General features: G+C 41.0%; 1 protein-coding gene and 1 long non-coding RNA gene across 17 annotated transcripts in view; one reads left to right on the top strand and one right to left on the bottom strand.

The window, feature by feature from the left end:
• Positions 1–3,706: 3,706 nt before the first annotated feature.
• Nrp1 (neuropilin 1) overlaps positions 3,707–21,617 on the bottom strand; it is a 146,886-nt gene continuing 128,975 nt past the window's right edge. For 2 of the 5 annotated variants that reach the window (NM_008737.2, NM_001358959.1), the window contains exons 12-17: positions 21,227–21,286; positions 16,019–16,156; positions 11,092–11,363; positions 10,582–10,678; positions 8,511–8,561; positions 3,707–6,658 (exon numbers count right to left, since the gene is read on the bottom strand). In NM_008737.2, the coding sequence (NP_032763.2) occupies positions 6,369–6,658; positions 8,511–8,561; positions 10,582–10,678; positions 11,092–11,363; positions 16,019–16,156; positions 21,227–21,286 (908 nt within the window). In that variant the 3' untranslated portion in view covers positions 3,707–6,368. The remainder of the gene's footprint in view (positions 6,659–8,510; positions 8,562–10,581; positions 10,679–11,091; positions 11,364–16,018; positions 16,157–21,226; positions 21,287–21,617) is intronic. The other 3 variants (XM_006530766.4, XM_030243349.1, NM_001358960.1) reach the window with 2 other exon arrangements.
• The window catches only part of Gm32643, a 39,931-nt gene continuing 34,511 nt past the window's right edge, over positions 16,198–21,617 (top strand). For 2 of the 12 annotated variants that reach the window (XR_879390.3, XR_879386.3), the window contains exons 1-2: positions 16,205–20,810; positions 21,129–21,173. This is a non-coding gene — a long non-coding RNA (predicted gene, 32643). Of the gene's footprint in view, positions 20,811–21,128; positions 21,174–21,617 lie in introns of all 12 variants that reach the window. The other 10 variants (XR_003947628.1, XR_003947629.1, XR_003947625.1 and 7 more) reach the window with 8 other exon arrangements.

Genomic DNA, 21,617 nt, shown 5'->3' with positions numbered 1-21,617 from the left:
AAAAGTAACTTCCATTTAGCTGGAGGGCTTGAATCATGGCAGACTTCCAAGTGATTTGAGGAGATTGAGTCTGCTTCAAATAAACCATGCCTGTGACATTAAGACATAATTTAGTCAACAATAAGAAAGTTCTCAAGTTGTCAGGATTGGGGCACTGGTGGCTTCCATAGGGGATGTTGGTTTCCCATCAGGATCACTTCATGACTAGCAGCCCTGCAGTTTACACCTCTGATGTGGTAACAGGGTTTCAAGAAAAGAAGTGTGATTGGCTCTGGTCCAAATGAGGGGCAGAGATGCCAAGCCACTGGAAGGGGCATAAGGAGTGGGAAGCTGCTGTCTATCCTGGTGATTCATTTTCTTGTTGAAGCTGCCAGAAGGCAGTATGTGTTTGTTCCCAGCCTAGAGGAAATGAGGTACTGGCTGTTTTACCCATCATTTCAGGGACCATTTCTTTGTGGAGATCTCCATTCAGGTACCATTACCATGTGGAGATGAGACCTTATTTTTAGCTTTTGAAACGTGGTCCCTTGTATCCTGGGTTGACCTTGAACTTGTTTGTAGCTAAGGATGACCTTGAAGTCCTGATCCTCTTACCTCTACCTCACTCTTACTGGAATTACAAGTGAGTACCACCAAACCTGGCTTCAGACCTTCTTTTTATGGAACAAACAAACAAACAAACACTATTGGGTGCCTTTATCTGACCATGAAATTTTTATTACCTCATCTGCTTGAAAGAAAGGCCCTCAACAACAAAATTAGAAATCACGAAGGAAACATTAAGCGGAAACCAGTCTTTAATGTCATTAGAATTTAGCTGCTATGTATGATCTATACCTTAACTAAAGGAACTGGCTTTTCAGACCACGGGTTCCTCATTTCGCTGGACAAGTTCTGGAGTGCCAGCATTTTCTATACTTCTACAGTGCTTCCAAATCTTCATGCCAGCATCATACTATGCCAGTGGCTCTTTCTCTTGAAGTAGCCCCATTTAGGACCCTCATAGGTTATGAGGGTAAAATGGCCACACAGCTCACCTGAGTGAAATTTTATTTATTCTATATTTATTCATTTAGGCAGGGTCTCATGTAGCCCAGCCTGGCCTTGGAACTCACTATATAGCTGAGGACAGATTCAGACTTCCTCTCAAGAACTGGGATTATATGTGTGAGCCATCATGTTTAGCTTTGAGTGAGGTTTTGAACTTGCTTAATGATTAGGGTTCTTTGTGTTCAGCCTTCCCTTAGTTTTGAAGGTTTAGAAGTGACCAGAAGATGAGATGCCAAGACAAATGGCTGAGTGTGGTGACAGATTAACACAGGTGGACATAGGTCATCAAACATCTTGTTAACGCTGCCTGGATCATTACAAAATGTACATGTATATTCAAATATCACATCATGTCCCCAAAATATGTACAATTGTCATCTGCCATCAAACATAAAATTCAAGTGACAGCTCTCATCTCCCACATAGGCTGTTAGTAGCAGGGCAATTTGTGGAGGCCCTGACAGACAATGTCCTGAAAGGAAGTGACAGGTGTCATAGAGGGAAGTAAGACCAAATGCATCCTGGATGTACCCTGTGACCTCTCTGAACCTTGGGGTTCTCTTTTGTAAGAGTAAATAATGAGGTTATTAAAACTTGGTATTATAGTGTTGCATATTAAAATAAACACTGCTGAGGCTGGGGCTTGGAGCACTGGGAAGGTGAAAAGATTAGATGTTCACTGTCATTCTTGTTTACATAGCTAATTCAAAGCCAGTCAGGGATACATGAGACCTTGCCTCAAAAAAAAAAGGAAGAAAGAAAGAAAGAAAGAAAGAAAGAAAGAAAGAAAGAAAGAAAGAGGGAAAGGGAAAGGAAAGGAAAGAAAAGAAAAGAAAAGAAAAGAAAAGGAAAGAAAAGAAAAAAAAAAGCCTAGCGTTCTCAATTAAAAAGAAACCTATAACATCATGGGAGTCCCTCTACTCTTTCCCTTCCTCCTCTGAACCCCTCCTCCATGGGGGCTGTTGGTTTGATGTTTTCATGTGTCACTGGGTGGTAAGAAGCCTCCTGGCTCACAGGCCTCGATGCCAAGTTTGACTTCTGTTGAGGGCTCTTTCATTCAGGTTTCTCAGTTGCTGAGTTGCTTAAGATTCCTAAGTACATAAACTTTAGGAGGGAAAAAAAATCTCATTTTTGCCAGAACTGCTCTTTAATGAAGTACAGAGCCTTATAATTTGGACTGGGAAGCAGAAATACAAACTGGAAACACTAGGCAATGTCTTTGATTTGCACAGATAGTTTGTTCAGCCTCAGTGTGGCAATAAGTTACCAAGACACATGGGAAAGAGGACGGTAAATAATTTTCATGTTTAAATTAAATGTTTCCATCTTTATGATGTTTTAACTCACAAATTTGGAGAGTATTATACAATGATTTATTGAACAAAAAGAAATGTTTAATCAAACTACCAACTGGGGAGAAGAAAAGAGTGTAAGCTTCCATGTTTGAAGCCTCAAGTAGTCCCTGCATTGCCCTAGAACTATGTCTAGGGGGCTGGGGCTGGGGCTGGGGCTGGGGCTGGGGCTGGGGCTGGGGCTGGGGCTGGGGCTGGGGCTGGGGCTGGGGCTGGGGCTGGGGCTGCTACTAGGTTGGCAAAATGCTTACCTAAAATGCATGAAGTCCTATTTTTAACACTCTAAACTTGGCATACAAGTGTTATCACCTCTGAGGTGGAAGCAGGAGGATCAGAAATTCAAGGTTGCAGAGTGAGTATGAGGCTAGCCTGGGCTACATGAGCCAGCTGCCTCAAAAAACAAAAAAACAAAAAAACCAAACAACAAGAAAGTAAAATAAAGAAAATATATCTAGATTAATTCTGATAGACAGCTTGGTTGGATGCATCATGTTTTCTGGAAATGTCCTTGAATGTCAGTAGAATTTAATTTCAGTAAAGTGAGTACCTGGTTTTGTCTCCTTTCTAGGTAAAGATCTAAAAACACACACAGAGAGTAGGGAGTTTTCTGTACCCTTGATTAAGTCCTGGGATGTGGTTTCAGTAGCCAAGAAAGGAGGAAGTAGAGAAAACATGACTCACTGCCCCAAGCAGTATGGTACTGCCCCATGTTCCAGAGCTCTTAGGCCTGGGGTTTTCTGCCATTGGAGTTGGTGGGGGAGGGGTAAGTTTGTTGTGACAAGCTTTCTAAAGGAACCATTTAACATGTTCTGGCCCCACACTTTTTGTCCTTTTTGAGGGGAGGGGTGTCATGTCATAATTTTTTCTATTGTTTTGCTCCCCAAAGGAATAGGCATTTCATTTCCCCAAGGTTTACCAAATAGACAGCTGTAACACGATGCTGTTTCCCCTTTCCCCTATATTTAATATATAATTAGTATGTAAACGTATACATTCCCTACCTGCTTCTTACAGAAGCAAAGCTCACCAGTAGTAACCGGTAATATCACAAATCAACTTCACCACACAGATATAAAAACTGATATAATTTGGGTGGAAAAAATGTTCACTTGGAGGCCAATTCTGCCTCTTTCAGCTCTGAAGCCCTGCTTTCAGATTCCTACTGTTGGAAAGGGTCTCCTTGTTCTCTGCCTAGTGTAAGGTTATTTTTGAAAAGATAATTTAAATATTAGAAGGTACTAGAAAGTGGGCTAAACCCCAACATCTTTAATAAGAACAGAGCTAATGGAATAATAGCCATCAGGTTTGGGATTTTTATGAAAACGTTTAATTCAACTGCTTCTTTGGAATGTGTAGTTTCGAGATTAAGTTACAGTTCATTCTAGGTGGTTTTTATGCTACTCAGAGAATACAAATGTCATTTCAAGTTAAGGCTTCGCTGTTCATTTTGAAACAATTTACAAGTGTCATACATATCATCATAGAAAATAAAAATTTCTGTAAAAAAAATTTGCACAAAATTTTATGAGGGTACAAAACATGAAGCAATAATATACCAGAAAATGAGACATCTTACTACGGAAAGTCTTATAGATTTCAATAAAGAAAAAATATGTTATTTTACACCTTTAAAAATTACGAAACAATCTAAAACAATATAAACTGAACATTTTGTAACACTGCCTTTACAAATTAATAACTTTATAAACATATAACTTTTAAATATATTTATCAGTGCAAGGTACTTTAAAATTTAAAGTTGCAGTATCATTTTTCCTTGGCTGAGGACACTGGTCAAGTTTGTTGTCTTACAAACAAAGTCTTACTTAATGCTTTCCCCCCAGTATGATTATAACAAGTGAATTGATGCCTCTGGGAATAAAAACATATTCTTTATTTTAGTGATCAATACTTTCCTGGAAAAAAGACATTCTCAATCCCATTAAACCAGGGTGAACAAAAAACATTTGTCCAGGAAGCAGATGTGATCTCTAAGAAACATAACTGAGAGAGACCTACAGCCACACAAGGAAGGGAAAGAACTGGGAGTTCTTATGGACAGCCCATCAAGACAAAAATCTACCAGCCGGAAGCTGCTTTGGGTTAAAATATTTACCTCTTTGTGCTGTTGAGGTGGACGTCTTGCCAGTCCTAAGGTAGGCTTTTTTTTTTTTTTTCTTTATGAGTCATTGGAAGTTTCTAGAAGCATTCATTAAAATTTATCTTTTCAGGGTTTCTGCTGAATGGATTGTTCTAAACATTTGTTTTGATTTTATATACCCCTTCTGATTGGTCTTAAACTAGTTTTGCCTCAGGCATCAGGATTATTGTTTATTCCTTAAGTGAGCTATTCTTTTCACTATTCTCCTCTGACCCAGTAACAAAACAAGAAGGTTTTCAGGGCTCATTTTGCATATTTGGATGTAAAGTTTCCACGTCCTTTTAGACTTGGGGATTTTATTCTTGTTGCTTCCTGTGGGTCTCGTCTGAAAGTCAGTTGGTATTCTTTTTCTTTCAACTTATGATTTTAGATGCAAACATTCATATCAAACCGCAATCTAATCAGAAAGTATGAACACATGGCTTAAGGAAAAAAGATACTGTCACTTTAACCAGTTAACAAGAAACCCAAAGTTAGACTCTGGAGGACAAAGTTAGGAGTTCCCCTTACTTAATTATCTTAAAACATAAAGTCTAGTAAAATTGTTCGCCATTGCCAGCAGGTTAAAGCTGCAAGGTTCATCCTGGACAGTGGCAAATGCTTCGATTTCCAGAGGAAAAAAAGAGAGGAAGGAAGGAAAGAACCAAGAGTTTATATCTGAAAATACATCCTATAGGTAAGAACAACGAGAGAGAACATTGCAGCTTTATACAAAGGGTCAAGAGACATTGACATTGAACTTCAGAAAAAAGCAGATTGATTAAGCCACATTGCCAGGTCTTCAGAGCCCTTGCCTTCCCGGGGTTGGCATAGCACACTAAAATATACTTTCTTCTTAGTCAGTGGGCCACCAGGTCTGATTGAAGAGAAGGGTTTTCACCAGAAACAGAGTGGGTCATCCACGGGACACAAGGGACCAGTACAAACAAAAAGGCACTTGAGAGGACGAAGACTAGCCAGTGCCGAAGACTTTTGTGGTGGTCATCAGCGGGACACCCGGGTGCTAGCAGTTTGGTGGCTGCAGGGTATGGTATTCTGAATGGAGGTCACAAACACGAGATTCAGTACAACACTGGAAAACATCAAGAAAATCTGTCGGTATTGCTTGGTAAACAGAGCTGACAGCTATATGGGTACTGAGGCCACAGTACTTTGCAAACAAAATAGTCTAATTCTTTTTCTTTATCCTTTCCTTTTCTTTTCTTTTCTTTTCTTTTCTTTTCTTTTCTTTTCTTTTCTTTTTTCTTTTTTCTTTTCTTTTCGTTTCTTTTTCCTGTGCTCGCTGCAGGTAGCGATGCAAAGGTGGATGGACGTTGGTGTCCCCTGAAATGTGGTTATGATAATATGCTCTGGGCACTGGGCTACAGGTCACATGTCCATCAAAAGGGCCCACTGAATAACGCCTAGTGCCAGCATCTTGGATTTTGCAGTTTCCGAGAAGAATCCACCACAGGGTAAGGAGAAAGAGAGGAAAAAAGGGGGCTAGTAGGATGAACCATGAAGTCAGTCACACTTGGTCTCAAATGGCTTCTGATTACCCAAATGAAACCAAGAGAAGAAAGCAGGCTTGTACATGATTCCTGTTGTTACCGCAGTCACCTGCTTGTGTCTGTAGGTGACGCTCATTGAAGCTCCTGAGAAAAGCCTGGCATGGCATCGTGGATGCCCTTCCGAGCTTACAGTGAAAGCGGAGTAACAGAGTCCCCGCCCTTCCCAGCTTACAGTGAAAGCAGAGTAACAGAGTCCCCATGCCTCCACCTGTTCTCCTGCCGTGCTCCTCCCTTGTTCCCTCCAGCTCCGTGCCTTCACGCCTCTGAGTAATTACTCTGTGGGTTCAGTTTATCTTTTTTCAACTTTACACCATCCACAAGTTCAAAGTTATAGTTCTCCAGGGCAGATAGGTTCCTTTCTGACATCCCATTGTGCCAACAGGCACAGTACAGCACAACTCCACAGACTGCACCCAGGAGTACTCCCAGGGCACTCATGGCTATGATGGTGATCAGGATGGGATCCAGGGTCTTAAGCACATTGCCTGGCTTCCTGGAGATGTTCTTGTCACCTTCCCCTTCTCCTTCATATCCTGGAGTGCTCCCTAAGGAAGGAGACAATATTGACTCATGAACACCGAGAGGCTACATGTGAGTACATAGAAAATCAGGAATAAAGGGAAGGGTGCTCGAATTTAGATATGGACACCAAAGTCTTAACCTAGTCTAAATCACTCTAGGCTGACAGATGTGTTTATAGTTTTTATCCAGTTAGTCACTGATGAGACAAGGAAGACCTCAAAATCCCAGGCTGGCCTTGAACTTGCCACATGGCAGAGGATGGCATTGTATTGCCGATCCTCACTACCCTGGTGTTGGGATTGTAGACATGGACCATTATGCCTAATACATATGTTGCTGTAGGTTAAACCCAAAGCTTAGTGCATGCTAGGCAAGCGTTTCACCAGCTGAGCTACATCCTCAGCCTCAGATGTGCAGGCATAAAGTTTTGTCAAATCTCTGTCACACAGTTATCTAGTGTGTTCGACAGGTGGATTAAAACATTCTCCTGACATCTGCCTGACCCCCCAAGCAGTCTCAGTACAGTGTCACTATGGGATGCTGTTCCTAGTGTCCCCATGGGTTTATACCCAGAAAACAGTGAACATCCCTCAAACCTAAGACTGTGCTAGTAAGACTGAAAGGGAGACTTTTTTTCTGAGTAAGTTAATGCCTACTCCTGTCATGCAGAAAGGGCTGTGGCATGGACTGAGAAACAATGTTTGTGTTGTGCCAAATAGAAGACATTTAATAATCAGTATCTTCACTGCCCTAGTAGTGTTGCTGGAGACTGTCACGCTGCTCTGCAAAGGAGTCACTGGGGATGTGTTTGCTTTAGAGTGGAACATGAGAAGTTATTAGCATGGGAGCTTTGAGCCTAATTACCTGGTACTAGGAGCAGGACTGAAATGCTAATGGGCAGCTTGTGTGGTGTTTACTTAATGGTGCTCTGATCAACTGAGATTCCAATCAGCAAAACTAAAAATATGAGATGTGAGTCCCTAAACAGGGGAAAACAAGCCTTGGGGGCATATTAATATGCTCTCCCTTGATGAAAGATTGTTTTGAAACAACTTCTAATAAAGTTTACAGCTGTGTGGACTTGGTAATGTGTTAATATTTGCAACAACACAGAAGTGTGTTTATTTCAGTTTATGACATAGAGTAGGACTCTGTGTTTCCAATGGCAATGGATGGCAATGGTACCTCACTGCCTGTGCTAGCTGTGAGCAATGCTGATCAGGTTTGGAAGCTTCCAGGATCTACCTGTGATACTATGTCTGACATCTGAACCCTGAGAATTGCTAACTCAAAGTACACATTTTAGAGCTAATCAAACACCCAAGGCTATCCCCAATTAGCTGTGCTACTGATGTTTCAGCCCTGCTGTCTGTCAAATGGGAGTAAATCCCATGGAACCACTCTAAGGCTTCAAGATGACATGTCTTTGTTACATGGAGTGGAAAGTAATTCCTTAGTAGGTCATATCCTCAATGTCACCACAGACTGTGGGACCAGGGAAAGAAAACAGGACAAGATTCTCAGAGAAGCTAAGCCCTCTGCCTTCCTCAAGATTACAGGTAAACAGACAAAAAATTGTTGGCTTCGAATGATTATATGAATAGTTTCTACAATTTTCAATTTTGTGATTATGTTTCAGTGACAAAGCTCAGGCAGGGAGGAATGGGGCATACTCCTGGGAGTACAACCTCACAGTGTCACCCCTAGGCAGCTAGGGACAGACAATGATCTAATCCATACCCACTTGCCAAGCACAGGGACACATTTTATCTGAACTGCCTGGAGGCACTAGTGTATTTAGGATTCCAGAGATTTCTCTACAAACAACAAAAACCATAGAAAATTAAAAGAGGCTGAACAGTAAGATGAATTTACCTGTTTCATCAATTTTAATTTCTGTGTTCTTTTTATCTAGGTCTGTTGGTTCTGACAAGAAAAAGAAAATGAAAAAAAAAGATGTTTAAACTGCCAATAAAACAAAACAGATATGATACACACAAGCTGCACAGAAACCTTCCAACCCCTCTGCTTGGCTTCTATAGTTCAGATAGGAAAATATCCAGTTACATGGCTTCGAAATGCTGTTAAGACACTGTAAAGGGCAGGGGAAAGGTTTTGGCGTGTAGAATGTGGAACACTGGTGAAAATAAGAAAGACAGTGAGAATGGACCCATCACTATGAGGGTGTAGTGTGTCGATGGCTGCTTCCTACTGCTGGTCTGTGTTAAACTGGCTTTTGATGTAGCACAATGACTCTTTGGGGTTGGGAACTTCTTCCTATGCTTTATCAGAAATAAATAAAATAAAATTCTATGGAGCCTCAGGGTTGGGAACAGTCCTGAGTCCTGTTTTCTTCCATTTAAAATCTTGTCTAACACATAATAAATGCATTCGTAAATGTGTAAAATGAATAGCAAATCTGTAGTTGGTATTAGTAGCCTCCATGACTAGGTTGCTCAATGAGATATTTTTGGTGAACAATTATATAATTACTCACATATACAGGTGAAGGCCAAAGGTTAACATCAAGTGTCATTTTTTCAATTTCTTTTCATCTAAGTTTTTGAGACGGGATCTCTCACTGAACCTGGAGCTCACTGATTCAGGTAGATTGGCCGGCCTATGTGCTCAGGGATCTACCTGTAACTTCCTCCCCTGTACTGAGAGTACATATGTGTGCTTCTGTGCCTGGATACTAGGAGTCCCAGCTCAGTTCTTCATCTTGTCTCAGCAACCCTTTCAGACCACTCTTTATTGATATATCTAAGTTGGCAAGAGCTACTAAAGGATAAAGCTCACAAGACCAATGTCCATATAATTCACTGTATCACTTGGCACATTGCTTTGTATACAGTGCATAGCTAGTTAGAATTTGCTAGCCTGAACTGAGGTTTGTTTGCTTTTTTTCCCTCTCTGTCCCTGAAACAATCCCTTCTTATATATAGGGAAAATACACTCGAGTTGCCAGATAGCCATAGAAATGAGTAATTTACAAAAACAATGCCAGCTGAACTATTTAACTATATGACTTTGCAAAGCTGCTGGATAGGATGCCATTGAAGAGGTTTCTTTATGTAGAATGAAAAGGCAGACCATTATTCACTGTTTTTCCTCCTTCAGTTTCTTCAATTGATGGTATAAAATTATTGCCCTTTTAAGGATTACATATATTCAATGTATTATATAATAAAAGACTTGTAAGTTGTAGAAAAGACCAAAACCCATTGCGACCAACAGGACTCCTTTGTTTTCAATTTGCCCAGCAGGCTTATTCCATTCTGTTATAATTAACAGACTATTATATAATGATATATAACAAAAGTTTCAGTGTAGCAAATGGAGCCTAAGACTAATTACTGTGCTATTACATTGTCATTAGCGATGCTATTTGTAATTATGGATCAAGATCTGGGGAATATGAATTGGCTTTCATCTGTGGATTGTAGACGGCCATCATGACAACCCTGTTAGGCAGATCTCTGGATGGCCATTACCTGCCAAGTCACGTCAGCTAGAGCAGAGTCAGAAGCAGCTACTGATTTATAATGCAATGATGAATGTTGGTGTCTGTGACTCATTGACAATGTAATCTTAATTAAATTCTCTGTGATCAACATGTTCGAAGGCCCACACTCAAAAGGTGTTTTGTTTCCACACTCAGATATCAGAATAGACCAGATGTCTGAGTGTTCTACTCTCCATCAAAATGTTACCATAGGCTAGATATGACTTCAAAGCCTACAGTCTTTGGATTCTGGAGGTGTCAATCAGACTTTCTAAGTGACTAGATAGACAAGGAAGTAAGTGAAGATGAACTGACCTACATTTATCCCCTGTTATCTTGCTTTTGAATTCTGGGCTAAATGACAAGGCAAAGTCCATCACATGCTAAGGATCCTGCCAGGGCTAAGGGCTTTGTTTACTTCCAGCCCAAACCCATCCTTACTTGCACAGTCTTCCTGAGAAATATGGTTGTTAATACTGATATCATCCACAGCAATTCCACCAAGGTTTCCTTTTCCGATTTCACCTTCAAAAATAACCTGAAAAAAAAAGAGATGATTTTCACGATATTTTCAAGTTCTGTCTCTTCAGCATCAATGTTTACACTCTCTCAGTTGAAGTGTTGGCATAAGTTCATGAGACTGCATGTAAGTTAAATTCATGAAATTGCACAAAAGTTAGTTATTCTTCTCTATTAGTGGTAGAGATGATTCAAACATGCAGTTTTCAAAAGATAAACTTTAAAAAGGAAGAAAATATTTAAACAAAAGGGATGCTATCTATGACATCTCAGAAATAAGTTATGATGAGGAGTATTTTTTCCTGATGTCATCTAAGAGACAGTGGGATATGTCACCAACCCAAACATTATGGAGGCAAGAGTTTAGGGTGGTAAAGAATTTTACACATTATCCCAGTGTCCTGAAAACCTTAGCCCTCCTTTTGTGCATACCTGATATAGTTTCAGAGATTTGTGCAGCAAGACACGTCCTTCTTTCCAGTGGTCTCCTTGGTGCCCAACCACCATCCAGACCAGTTGATCATATTCCTCTGGCTTCTGGTAGCGTAGTTTGACCCTCAGTGTACCCACATGAGAGCCGGACATGTGATACCAGAAGGTCATACAGTGGGCAGAGCTCTGGGAATAGACCACAGGGCTCACCAGGCGGGCTACTTTGCCTTTCTGATTTTCATCAGCTTGGGAATAGATGAAGTTGCCATCTCCTGCTGAGGCAAAACTGTGTGTCAGGGAGACCAGCAAAATTTTTACAGATCTTTTCTCTCTCTCTTGCCAAGTACTACCCAGAAACACATTCTTCTGGGCTGGGTACCAAGGAACCAAGCAGCCAGTGAAGAAAGCAGATGCAATTATTGGGAACCCCATAGGCACTGGTGGCCATGCTCAAAGAGGCTTTAAATAGACTCTGAGTACTGTTTACCCAGATCATGGTATCACAGGGAACTAGACTACATATTATATCTGTCTTCATACTATCAAAGGTAGACTCTAAGCACAGTCTATCTACAGACTTTGAAGAAAGTGTCTGACTAATGTTTAAGCACATCCATGTACACTCAGATACCCAGGGCATTAGCTGAGATACTGATTCTGGGAAGCAACCTGTTGGCTGCTTAATGTGTTTTTTTTTTCTATTACACTTTTCATTCATATATATACATATACATATATATATATATATATATATATATATATATATATATATACACACACACATATATATATGTATGCATATATATACACACATACATATTCTTGTGTGTAGATGCATGTATATATATGTATTTGTGTATGTTTGTGTGTGCACACATGTATGCACATGCTTGCTTCTATAGTCAAGTACATGCATGTGTGCAGGAGCTCATACTATGCTTGTAGAAGATAGAGAACAACCTTAGGTATTATTTTTCAGGTGCTAACCATTTTTTTTTTTTTTGAGACTGAGTCTTAACAACTTACAACTCCAAAAAAGGATAGGCTAGCTGGCCAGCAAACTCAGAGCAAACACCTGTCTCTAGAGCTAGGAAAACAAGTGTAAGCCACCATACCTGGTTTGTTTGTTTTTGATTTTTAAAAGATTGATTCTAAGGAATGAATTCATATCCTTGTGTTTACAAAGCAAGCACTTTTTTTTTCCTGACTGAGCCATCTTGCCAATTCCTAAACATCTTTAAAAATTGTTCTTATTTTCCCTTTAGTTCATGTTAATGATCTATGTGTGTGCCCAAGAGTTTGATTCTCATTTGCAAGCTTGCTTCTGTTTGCTGTGCTTCCGGCCTAAGAAGAAGTAAGTTTGCATATCTGAGGCTCATTTGAACATGCTGTTTTGGCAATGGTGATGTTTGTGGTGCCATAAGGACTTGCTGTTGTCTCTGCTTTAATCACCCCCAGTGGGAACGACTGTTCTTGCTTCCACCTGGTCTAAACACACAACCTGTGGGCCACTTTTTGCTCTATGAATAGGAATCACAAACTCCCACACCTCACATGATGTAACTGGAAATGTAATGTGATGCTTAGGTCTCGGAAGGCAGCGGGGTGCTTCCTCTGCTGGCCTATGGGCTTGTAAACCTACGAGGTACCTTTTCACTGTGCATGTGTGGGCATGTCCTTATGCTTTATTTCAGTAGTGTCTAAGTGTTTTAGTAAGCAGCGCCCTTTCCTTACTAGGCAATCAACCTAAGCTCTCATAGATGCTCTTATTAAGTCAGTGAATGGATCCATAAATTTCCCTGACTGTTTGAGTCATGTGTGAGTCTCTCTCTCTCTCTCTCTCTCTCTCTCTCTCTCTCTGTGTGTGTGTGTGTGTGTGTGTGTGATGATCAGAAATGTATGCTGGGCATTCCTTAATCAGTTCTCCACTTTGTTTTAAGACAGGGTCTCTTAGTGAACTTTAAGTCTCTGATTTGGTTAGATTGGCTGACCATCAGTGCCAAAGACCCTCTAGTCTCCCCAACAGTGGGATTATAAGTACACAAGGCCACACCTGGCTTTTTATGAGTGCTAGAGACATGAACTCAGGTCCTTGTGTTTGCATGAGAGCCACTTTACTATAGAACCATTTCCTGAGTCCTCACTGGGTTCTCTATTGCTCTTACAGCATGCCTCTGCCCCTGGGCACCCCTCCAGCCACAATGTGATGATTTCTACCTACAACTAGACATCAGGTCCTCCTCCTTATCCTCCTTCAGCACCCACGAACATTATGAAAAAAAAAGTCTATGCTCAAGTCCTTTGGGCAAAATGGTTGAGTGCAATGCACAATCTGTGTTGGTGAGTTCCAAAATTTTGAGTTCAACCAACTTCAGATAAAAAAATATTCCAAATTATGTCCATATTGAACAAATGTTTTTTCCCCTTAAACAACACATTGTAGGGACTATTCACATAACATTTGTGTTATATTAGGTACTATAATTAAAATAGAAATCTTTTTATCTAGAGGTAAATATAGGTAGAGTTTATGCAAATGTGTTATTTAATGTGAGGCACATATGGAAGCCAATTGTACATATATTTCCAGTGCTGAGCACGGCAGCTGCTGGGTAAAAGACCTGCTGAAATGACATTTTTTTTTTCAGTGAACAAAGGAAGAGGCTGGAATCCGTTATAAAGAGGTACACAGATCTATTCCTATAGTCAAAAGCACAAAACCCAATGGGAATCCTTTACATTCAAAATTAGGAATTTTACTTAAGTAGTAATAATTTAAAAATGCTTTCACATCCAATTTGCAAAGTTCATCATTATCATTGTTTTTGAGAAGGGGTTTCACTATGCGGCCTGGGCTGGCCTTGAACTTGTGGTCCTCATGCTGAGGGCCAGGATTCTAGTGAGCACCACTGTGCCTAGCTTCCAAATACTATTAAAAGTGCAGGGAAGGGGTTGCAGCTCAGTTTGTGCAATGTTTGCCTAGCATGCATTAAGTCCTGGCTTCATTCTCTAGTATCATAAATCTGGGGATTGTGGCAGATGCCTATAACCTTAGCAATCCAAAGTGGAGGCGGGAGGATCAGAAATTCAAGGTTCTCATCAGCTACAAGTGAGAACTTAAAGCCAGTTCTGGCATGAATGAGTCCTAGTCTTTTTTTAAAAAATCAGTGAAAATTCCGTGAGTGCCTATGTTCATGAGAGTTAGCAGGCAGGGGCTCTTTTCATCTAGACTGTTCCTTTTTAACAGTTCCGTGCCAGGCATGCCTGCTTGTCTCAGATGATCCCATTTCTCTCTTGCAGTGGGAGGCTCTTTCTAGTTAAGGCAGAGCTAGCTGCCAGTTAGTCTCAGCAACTGGGAGAACAAAGAAGTCACATAGTCCGAAGGAATCATACTTCTCTACCATGAATCTAAGAAACACACTCCTCTTCCAATTTCCCAGAGCAGAAAGTGCTGGTGTTTCCCCTCTCAAACACTTTATCAGACTCTGGGTCGGGAACTATGTCTTCATTTTCTCAATTAGCACTCTGCTTCTGTAAGCCTTTTAGCTTTTGTTTCTGGCTAACATAGCTTTTCACCCTCTTTGAATGTCAGGTCCTACTGAGCCATTTCACTTCACTTTGCATCCATTTTTCCACCATTACTGCCTTCATCTCAGCTAATTGCATTTAGTTAATCTGATGCCATTTATGTGTACAGTGCCATTTACAGTCAAAGTATTTTAAGTTTTCTAAAACCGCTTGTCTTAAGATTCAATGGAAAGTGTCTCGGAATTGAAGGAGTCCAATTTTATCCAATTTCCTTGTCACTCTCATTAGGAAAGGAGGTGTCCATGGCAGAAAGAGGCCTCTTTAGCTTACTCTGTGCTTATATTCACCATGTAAAAGCGAACAGCAGAACGGAAAAGGGGTGGAGCACCTCCTACCCATCCCATAAGCCAGCCACCCCCTGGGATGGCATGTGAGAATTTGAGGGTCCTTTAGGATCCCAATTATTCAACTTAGGGGTCTTTTGATAGACCTCTACTGAATAAAGTTCAGGAGTGTGGTGGTGGTTGGTTGTTGTTGTTGCTGTGGTGGTGGTGGTGGTGTGTGTAGCAAGTCTGTCTGTGTAAGAACCTCATGTAGGGTAAAGAATCCAGGATCAGGTTGGGAAGGAACACACTGAATTAGTTGTGTGTACTTATTCCCGTCCAGTAAGTCTTCGTAGGAGGAAAGTACAGGTTGAGAGCTGGAATATGGAAGCTGGAGAATATGGGCTAGGTTGAGAGATGTCTCCTGTAAGAGAGTTTACCCCGCACTGTTCTCCCTTTACTTCAGGGGATCAGAGAAGCACCAGGATAATGTACTGTGCCTGGTGATCATTGGTGCAGAGTCTAGGATGCAGATATCACTGACGAATGTGGCTATGCATAGCGTGTCCACCGTGCAGTTATTCCTTTTCTGAGACAGGGCCTCACATAGCCCATGCTGGTCTGGAACTCAGTGTGTAGCCAAGATGACCTTGAACTTCTGATCCTGTTTGTCCCTACTGAGTGCCAGGACTGCCAGCACGTATCATGTCTGGTTTTAAGCTGTTTTACTCCCTACTACTAAAAATGGCTCAAGTTATCCTTGGTAAAAGTTTGGAAAAATATAATGAGTGTAAGTTCACTGAATATATCTAATATTGACCTCACATGTTACCCCCTCCCCCCATTCCTTGCTCACTTGGTTTTTTAGGAAGGCCAACCCATAGCCAGACTCAATCAGAATTCCTCTTCTTGTCCTAAGCCTCTTTCCATTAAGGAAAGAATCCTTGACAATTCCAGAAAAAAAAAAATCATTGAATGCTACTGGTATTTCTTGTCATCCATAAAGTTATAGGTTTCAGGAAACTTCCCTGGTAACCAAAGATATGCCAAGCATGGAGCCATGGTGGCACTCTTACCTGTATGGTCCTGAATCGGCCCTGTCTTGCTGGTCAGCACACTCCACCTGAGCTGTGCATGGCTGTCATGCTCCCAGTGGCAGAATGTCTTGTGAGAGCCCCAGCCAAACTCGCAGTTAAAACCGTATGTCGGGAACTCTTCAGTGGGGAAGGACAGACAGACATAAGGGAAGAATTAATCACAACGATCAGGAAGGCCATTAATACTCTCATGGGCATCATTTATTTTAATTCCATATTTGTTCTAAAGCTATGGAAAATCCACCAAACCCAAGATTACCAAGAAAATAACAGATGCATGAACATGCCAAAAATGTTTACAAAATCACATTTAGCATTACCATTCTTCTTTCTGTTTTGGGTCCACCTTTAGAAAGATTATGGATTGCTCATCAAATTGGGTTTATGTGAGATTTCCAGGAAGATTACTTTCCAAGATGCTTGTGTATGAAACATCAGAAGTATTTTCCCTAGTTGCACAATAGTCGATACGAACAATAATATTATTGAAGATGAACCATAAAAATTGATAAGCATCAATGATAGAAATCTTACTAGAGATTAGCTACAAGTGTCTGAAGCTGGGATGTAAGTTGGCAGGAAGCCTAGCCCTGAGTCTCACTTCTCATCACACCAGCTGATGGCCCAAGCTTTGTGTCAGGAAGGAATGACTGAAGCATTTTGCTGAGATTATTTTCTTTCTTCTGTGCTTTCCATCAGGTCAATTAATTTCAGACTAAGTCTTTTTATTTCTTTTTATTTTTGGTGAATTTCTGAATTTGCATATCAATTGTTCGCCGCACTTAAAACCTCAATTTGAGGTCACATAAAGCCCAAATTCATTTAAACATCGACTCTTTCAGCAACACTTTCTAAAATCTTCCAAATGTTTCTTTTGGAAGCTGAAAACATAAATGGATTTGCGGGAAGGCGTCTGACCTTACTGATCCTTAACCTGAAAGCCTTTCATTTACTCAACTCAGTTCTTTGAAAGGGTCTTGAGTTCAGAAGTATTAAGAAAGAAAGAAAGAAAGAAAGAAAGAAAGAAAGAAAGAAAGAAGGAAAAGAAAAGAAGAAAGGAAGGAAGGAAGGAAGGAAGGAAGGAAGGAAGGAAGGAAGGAAGGAAGGAAGAAAGGAACCAGTGATAGGGTTTTGTTTGGGGAGGAGTCAGCAGAGGCTAAATACAATCACAAAGATGAGATCTTTGTCCAGTCCCCAGGCAGATCAAGCCTGAAATTAGTAGTCCACGAGATGGCAGTATTGAGTTGGATAGAGCCACATCATGGGTGTCTGTCCAACTGAAGTGGAGTCTTGAAAAGACTTGCATACAATAAAGGAAAGCATGCTATTATGGGCTGCCTTAGGGTCAGACAGAGACCACGTCTTTTTTTTTTTTTTTTTTTTTTAGCATTTCTTTAACTTGCCCAAGTGTTTGATATGAAGTTCTTCAAGTCCTTTCAGTTGCTCTTCAAGGGCTTTCCAGTGCCCCTCCCCCCACTGAACAATGGTGTGAGGGGTTTTAATAGAAAGATTTATTAAATTGATAAGAATGATTTACTATGCATGTTTTGGTTTCCAAGGATTTTTTTTTCAAGTGCTACTGTCAGATTTTGGAAGGAACTCGCTCTATGAATAATCACAAGGAAGTAGGATATAAGTCCTTATAATCAGGAGGTAATGTGACCTCTCAAAGGGTGGGAAGAGTTGGTTCCAAAAGAGAAGTTGGTCACATGATGTGAGCATTTGTACAGAGTCAGCTAGTGCAAAAGGACAGCTTGAGTGTCAAAGGAGAGGGAGTTTTCATGTGTAAGATATTGAAGCATGAAGTGGAACTTCATGAGGCTCAAAAATCTCTCCTGAAGTTACTGCCCTTGGGCAGCAAAACTGACTTTCACAGATGGCATAGTCAACATCCTTGTCCCGGAATGTACTGTTGTGTAACCTCATGGTAGGAAATGTTGATGTGAAAGTGTGAGGTTTTTGACTTTTATTTTTTTCTCTTCAGTCTGCTTTGTACGATATGCAAAAGGGCAGAAAAGCTTCATAAGTGGTTCCATCTACTTTGCTTACACATAAAATTTGCTCTCTGGCCCAGAAAACCACACTGTGCATTATGTTGGCTAACATTCTGATGACATTGTAAAGCATATGAACTTAGCATTTTAGAAATGGCCAAAAAATTAAAAAAAAAACAAATCAATGCATTTCAGTGGGGCTGGGATCTGGATTGTAGAATTCAGTGCTGACAATTCACCTTGGATATGAAGGTGACCAATCATCCAAAGTATCAACAGACATTTGTAGAGGGAAAAACAAACAAATAAAACCAAAAACAAACAAAAAACAAAAAGCCAAAAAGCTGCATAAGGATCAGGAAAGAAGAAGAAAAAGACAGAGAAAGAAGAGAAGAAAGTTGAGTAGAGGAAAGATATGAAGATGCAGGGACCCTGATGGCTAAGCTTTTAAATTATTACTCAGGCCCTGGAGTTGTGCACAGTTCTCATTAAATTCAATAGTAATAATTGGACTAAATCCCTTCTTAAAAATAGCAGGAAACAATATTCTGAACTTAAAACAAATTTATGGCCTCTGTGAGCAAATGCCAGCTGTGCTGCTGAAAGGATCTTGCCTGCAGTTGGGTCATTAAGCACAGGATGTGAGCAAGGATTTAATTTTCAAGTCGAGGTTCCTATCTAGTATGATCACTGCTTGGTTATCAGCTGGTCCTAAAGTCCAAGCAAGAGGGATATGGAAGCCCACACAATCATAAGTCACCAACATACTGTGAGCTGCTGTGAGGATGTGGAAAGACCCTCAGAGGGTCAAAGTCCTTTGTAAAGAGAACTGCATTAAACAGAGGGGTCTGTCCAAGCATGAATACCCTTTTATGCCTCTAATGACAGCAACCTAGGCAGTATATGGATATTGTATTCCTGCTGAGTTTCTTGTATTGATCAGAATCCTCAAGATAAATTTCTCTCCTCTATGTGTGTGTGTGTGTATGCACATGTTCATGTATGTGTGTATATCTATGTGTAAGTCAGAGGTCAATTTCAAATGTTATTCTTCAGGCACCATCCATCTTGTGTTTTGTGATTGGCTCTCACTGGGGCCTGGAACTTGCCATGTAGGCCAAGCCTGCTAGTCAGTGAGCCATGGCGATCTGCCTGTCTCTATCTCTGAGCATGCTCCATATACTCTGCTTTTGTGTGGATTCTGATGATGGAACTCAGGAATTCATGCTTGCACAGCAGGGGTAAGTGCTTGCATACACTTACTGAGATACCCACTCAGTTCTTAAAACAGAATCTTAAGATTTTGCTTAGTTTGTAACTGCTCAGGTAAACAGAATTTTGATGAAGACATAGGGTCTGTCTGAGGCCATCTGTGAAGTGTGAGAGGCCTGTAATGCATCAAGTTTTAGGTGTGGTCAGCCTCACCTTGAGCTAGACCTCTGTCTGGAAGCACATTCCATCTCTGTGAGGCCCATGCAGTGACCTAACCAGAAGGTTGCAGTGAACAGATAGCTTTTAAAGGTCAACAGTTCATGACCCTCCAGTGAGGAGCTGAAGACCAGATTTATAACTCAGACAATGGAATAAACAGGAAACCATATAGACATTGTCTATCTCTATGATCAGCCAGGCTGTTAGAACCAGTCTTTGTCTAGATGGTGGTAGTAACAAATCTTATGGATTCATGCGCTGTACACCTGCCCTCTGACTTTGGTGAATGCTAAGATTGGGCTGACAGCCCCTTGTTTATAAGACCTTCACAAGCATGACCAAGAGGTCCTGTTGAAAGCAAATGTGTTATCAAAACCTCTCCTGGTGTGGTCACCATGACTCTCACTTTCATGCTTTTTGAAGATAGCCATGCTCGTTTAATAGAGGAGATGAGAGACTAACGAAGCAGTAGAGAGACTACTTCAGGGTGCTTCTAATCACTTCTGGCAAGAAAAGAAACTAGATGAGCAACTAAAATGTACATGGCGTCATCACAACTTCATATACTCCCTTCATCCTCTTCTGATAGAGGGCCAAAGACAGTATATTGAGAGTCATAGTCCTACAGCTTCACCCCCACAGAGAAGCCCCATTTGCAGACCAGGGCCGTCCTCCTGGTAACAGACAGGGAAGAGTAAAATATCTGCAGACAGACACTGTGACTAAAGTCAAATTACAACAGGTATGAGCAGGAACACAGCATTTGGGGGATTTCCTTTGCCTAACGTCTGAGGGGTTTGGGATGCGGGAGCAAGCGTTTTGTCAGCTGAACTCCTGAAAACTGGGGGAAAGTTCCAAAGAAGTTTGTCTTACAGTTTAATTAGGTCAATGGTAACAGTGGCCTTTAAGGAAGCATGCTAATTAGGGAAGTCCTTTCTAGTCCTCTGTGAGGCAGTCAGTGTGGAGGAAACACCGATACACACCACACGGTCCATTAATAAATGACTGCAGAGGCCAAGGCTGAGTGAACTTCAATAAAGGAAATGGAAGAATCTGGGAAGCTGACCCTCTCACCTTCCTCTAATGATTAACTCTAAAGTATTTAAAAAAAAAAAAAAAACCTCTGGTTGCTTATACAACTGCTTCCCTTCATGTGAGTCTGTGGGGAAGAATGTCACAGAATACTAACAGAAAACAAAAGAGGGCAGCCTTTGATAACCCGCACGCACGGTTGGGCGGACAGAGTCCTTGGGTTTTCCTCTGAGCTAAAGGATAAGGGGGATGCTCCCAGGGTGTTTCTCAGCCCGGGCACAGTGTAAACCTTGGTTTCCTGAGCCAGTCTTGTGGTAAGTGCTGTTGTAAAACTGCCAACTCTGTGGCAGGCACAACAGACAAACTTTGCGCTTCTTGATTTTGCAGAATGGTGATGAAAATAAATAGTTAGGCTGTGGCTTGTGAGATTTCTTTCCTTCTTCTAGTTTGCAAACACAGGCCACATCAGAGCTGTGCTGTAATTAAACAAAGTATGTCTCTCAATTCCCTGGGGGGAGGGGGGTAGCTGGGACATGTCATTCAGCAATGACTGATGAGGAAGGGAACCCTGTTCATTGGGGCTTACTGGGTACCAAAAGCATGTGGCTTTTACAGCTTTGCTGTTCTCCTAGGCCTTTAGAGCAACTGAAGCCAGGAAGCTCAGTGATGCTATTTTGGTAAGTGGGATTGGAAGGGGTACATGGAATATAGACACATTAGATTTTGATACCTGATTGGATGGTGCTGTCTATAATGGTTGGCTTCTCTGTGGCCAGGACAGTGGTGCCTCCTGAAAAATAAGAGCAGCGGCATACCAAAATAAGAAAACAGAGGCAGTGTGCAACAATGTTTCAAGCTCACATCTCTAGACATTTCTCACAGAAAACTCTTACTTTAGTTCCTTCCAGGACCAATCACATTTGACTGAATCTTAGTCTATCTAATTCAAACAACATTACCATAAGATTGTTTTAATTTTATGCATGCTATGTTTTGTGTATGTTTACATGTGTGTGAAGATTTGCATTAAGTGTGCAGGAGCATGTGCATGTGGATGTTAGAAGATAATCTGCGGTGTCATGTCAGAAATATCACTTGGCTCCTTTGAAACAGGGTTACAC

This window comes from Mus musculus, chromosome 8, assembly GCF_000001635.26.
Source record: "Mus musculus strain C57BL/6J chromosome 8, GRCm38.p6 C57BL/6J".
Lineage (NCBI taxonomy): Eukaryota > Metazoa > Chordata > Mammalia > Rodentia > Muridae > Mus > Mus musculus.
The sequence above is the reverse complement of the archived record's forward strand: the minus strand, read 5'-3'. Positions and strand labels throughout refer to the sequence as shown.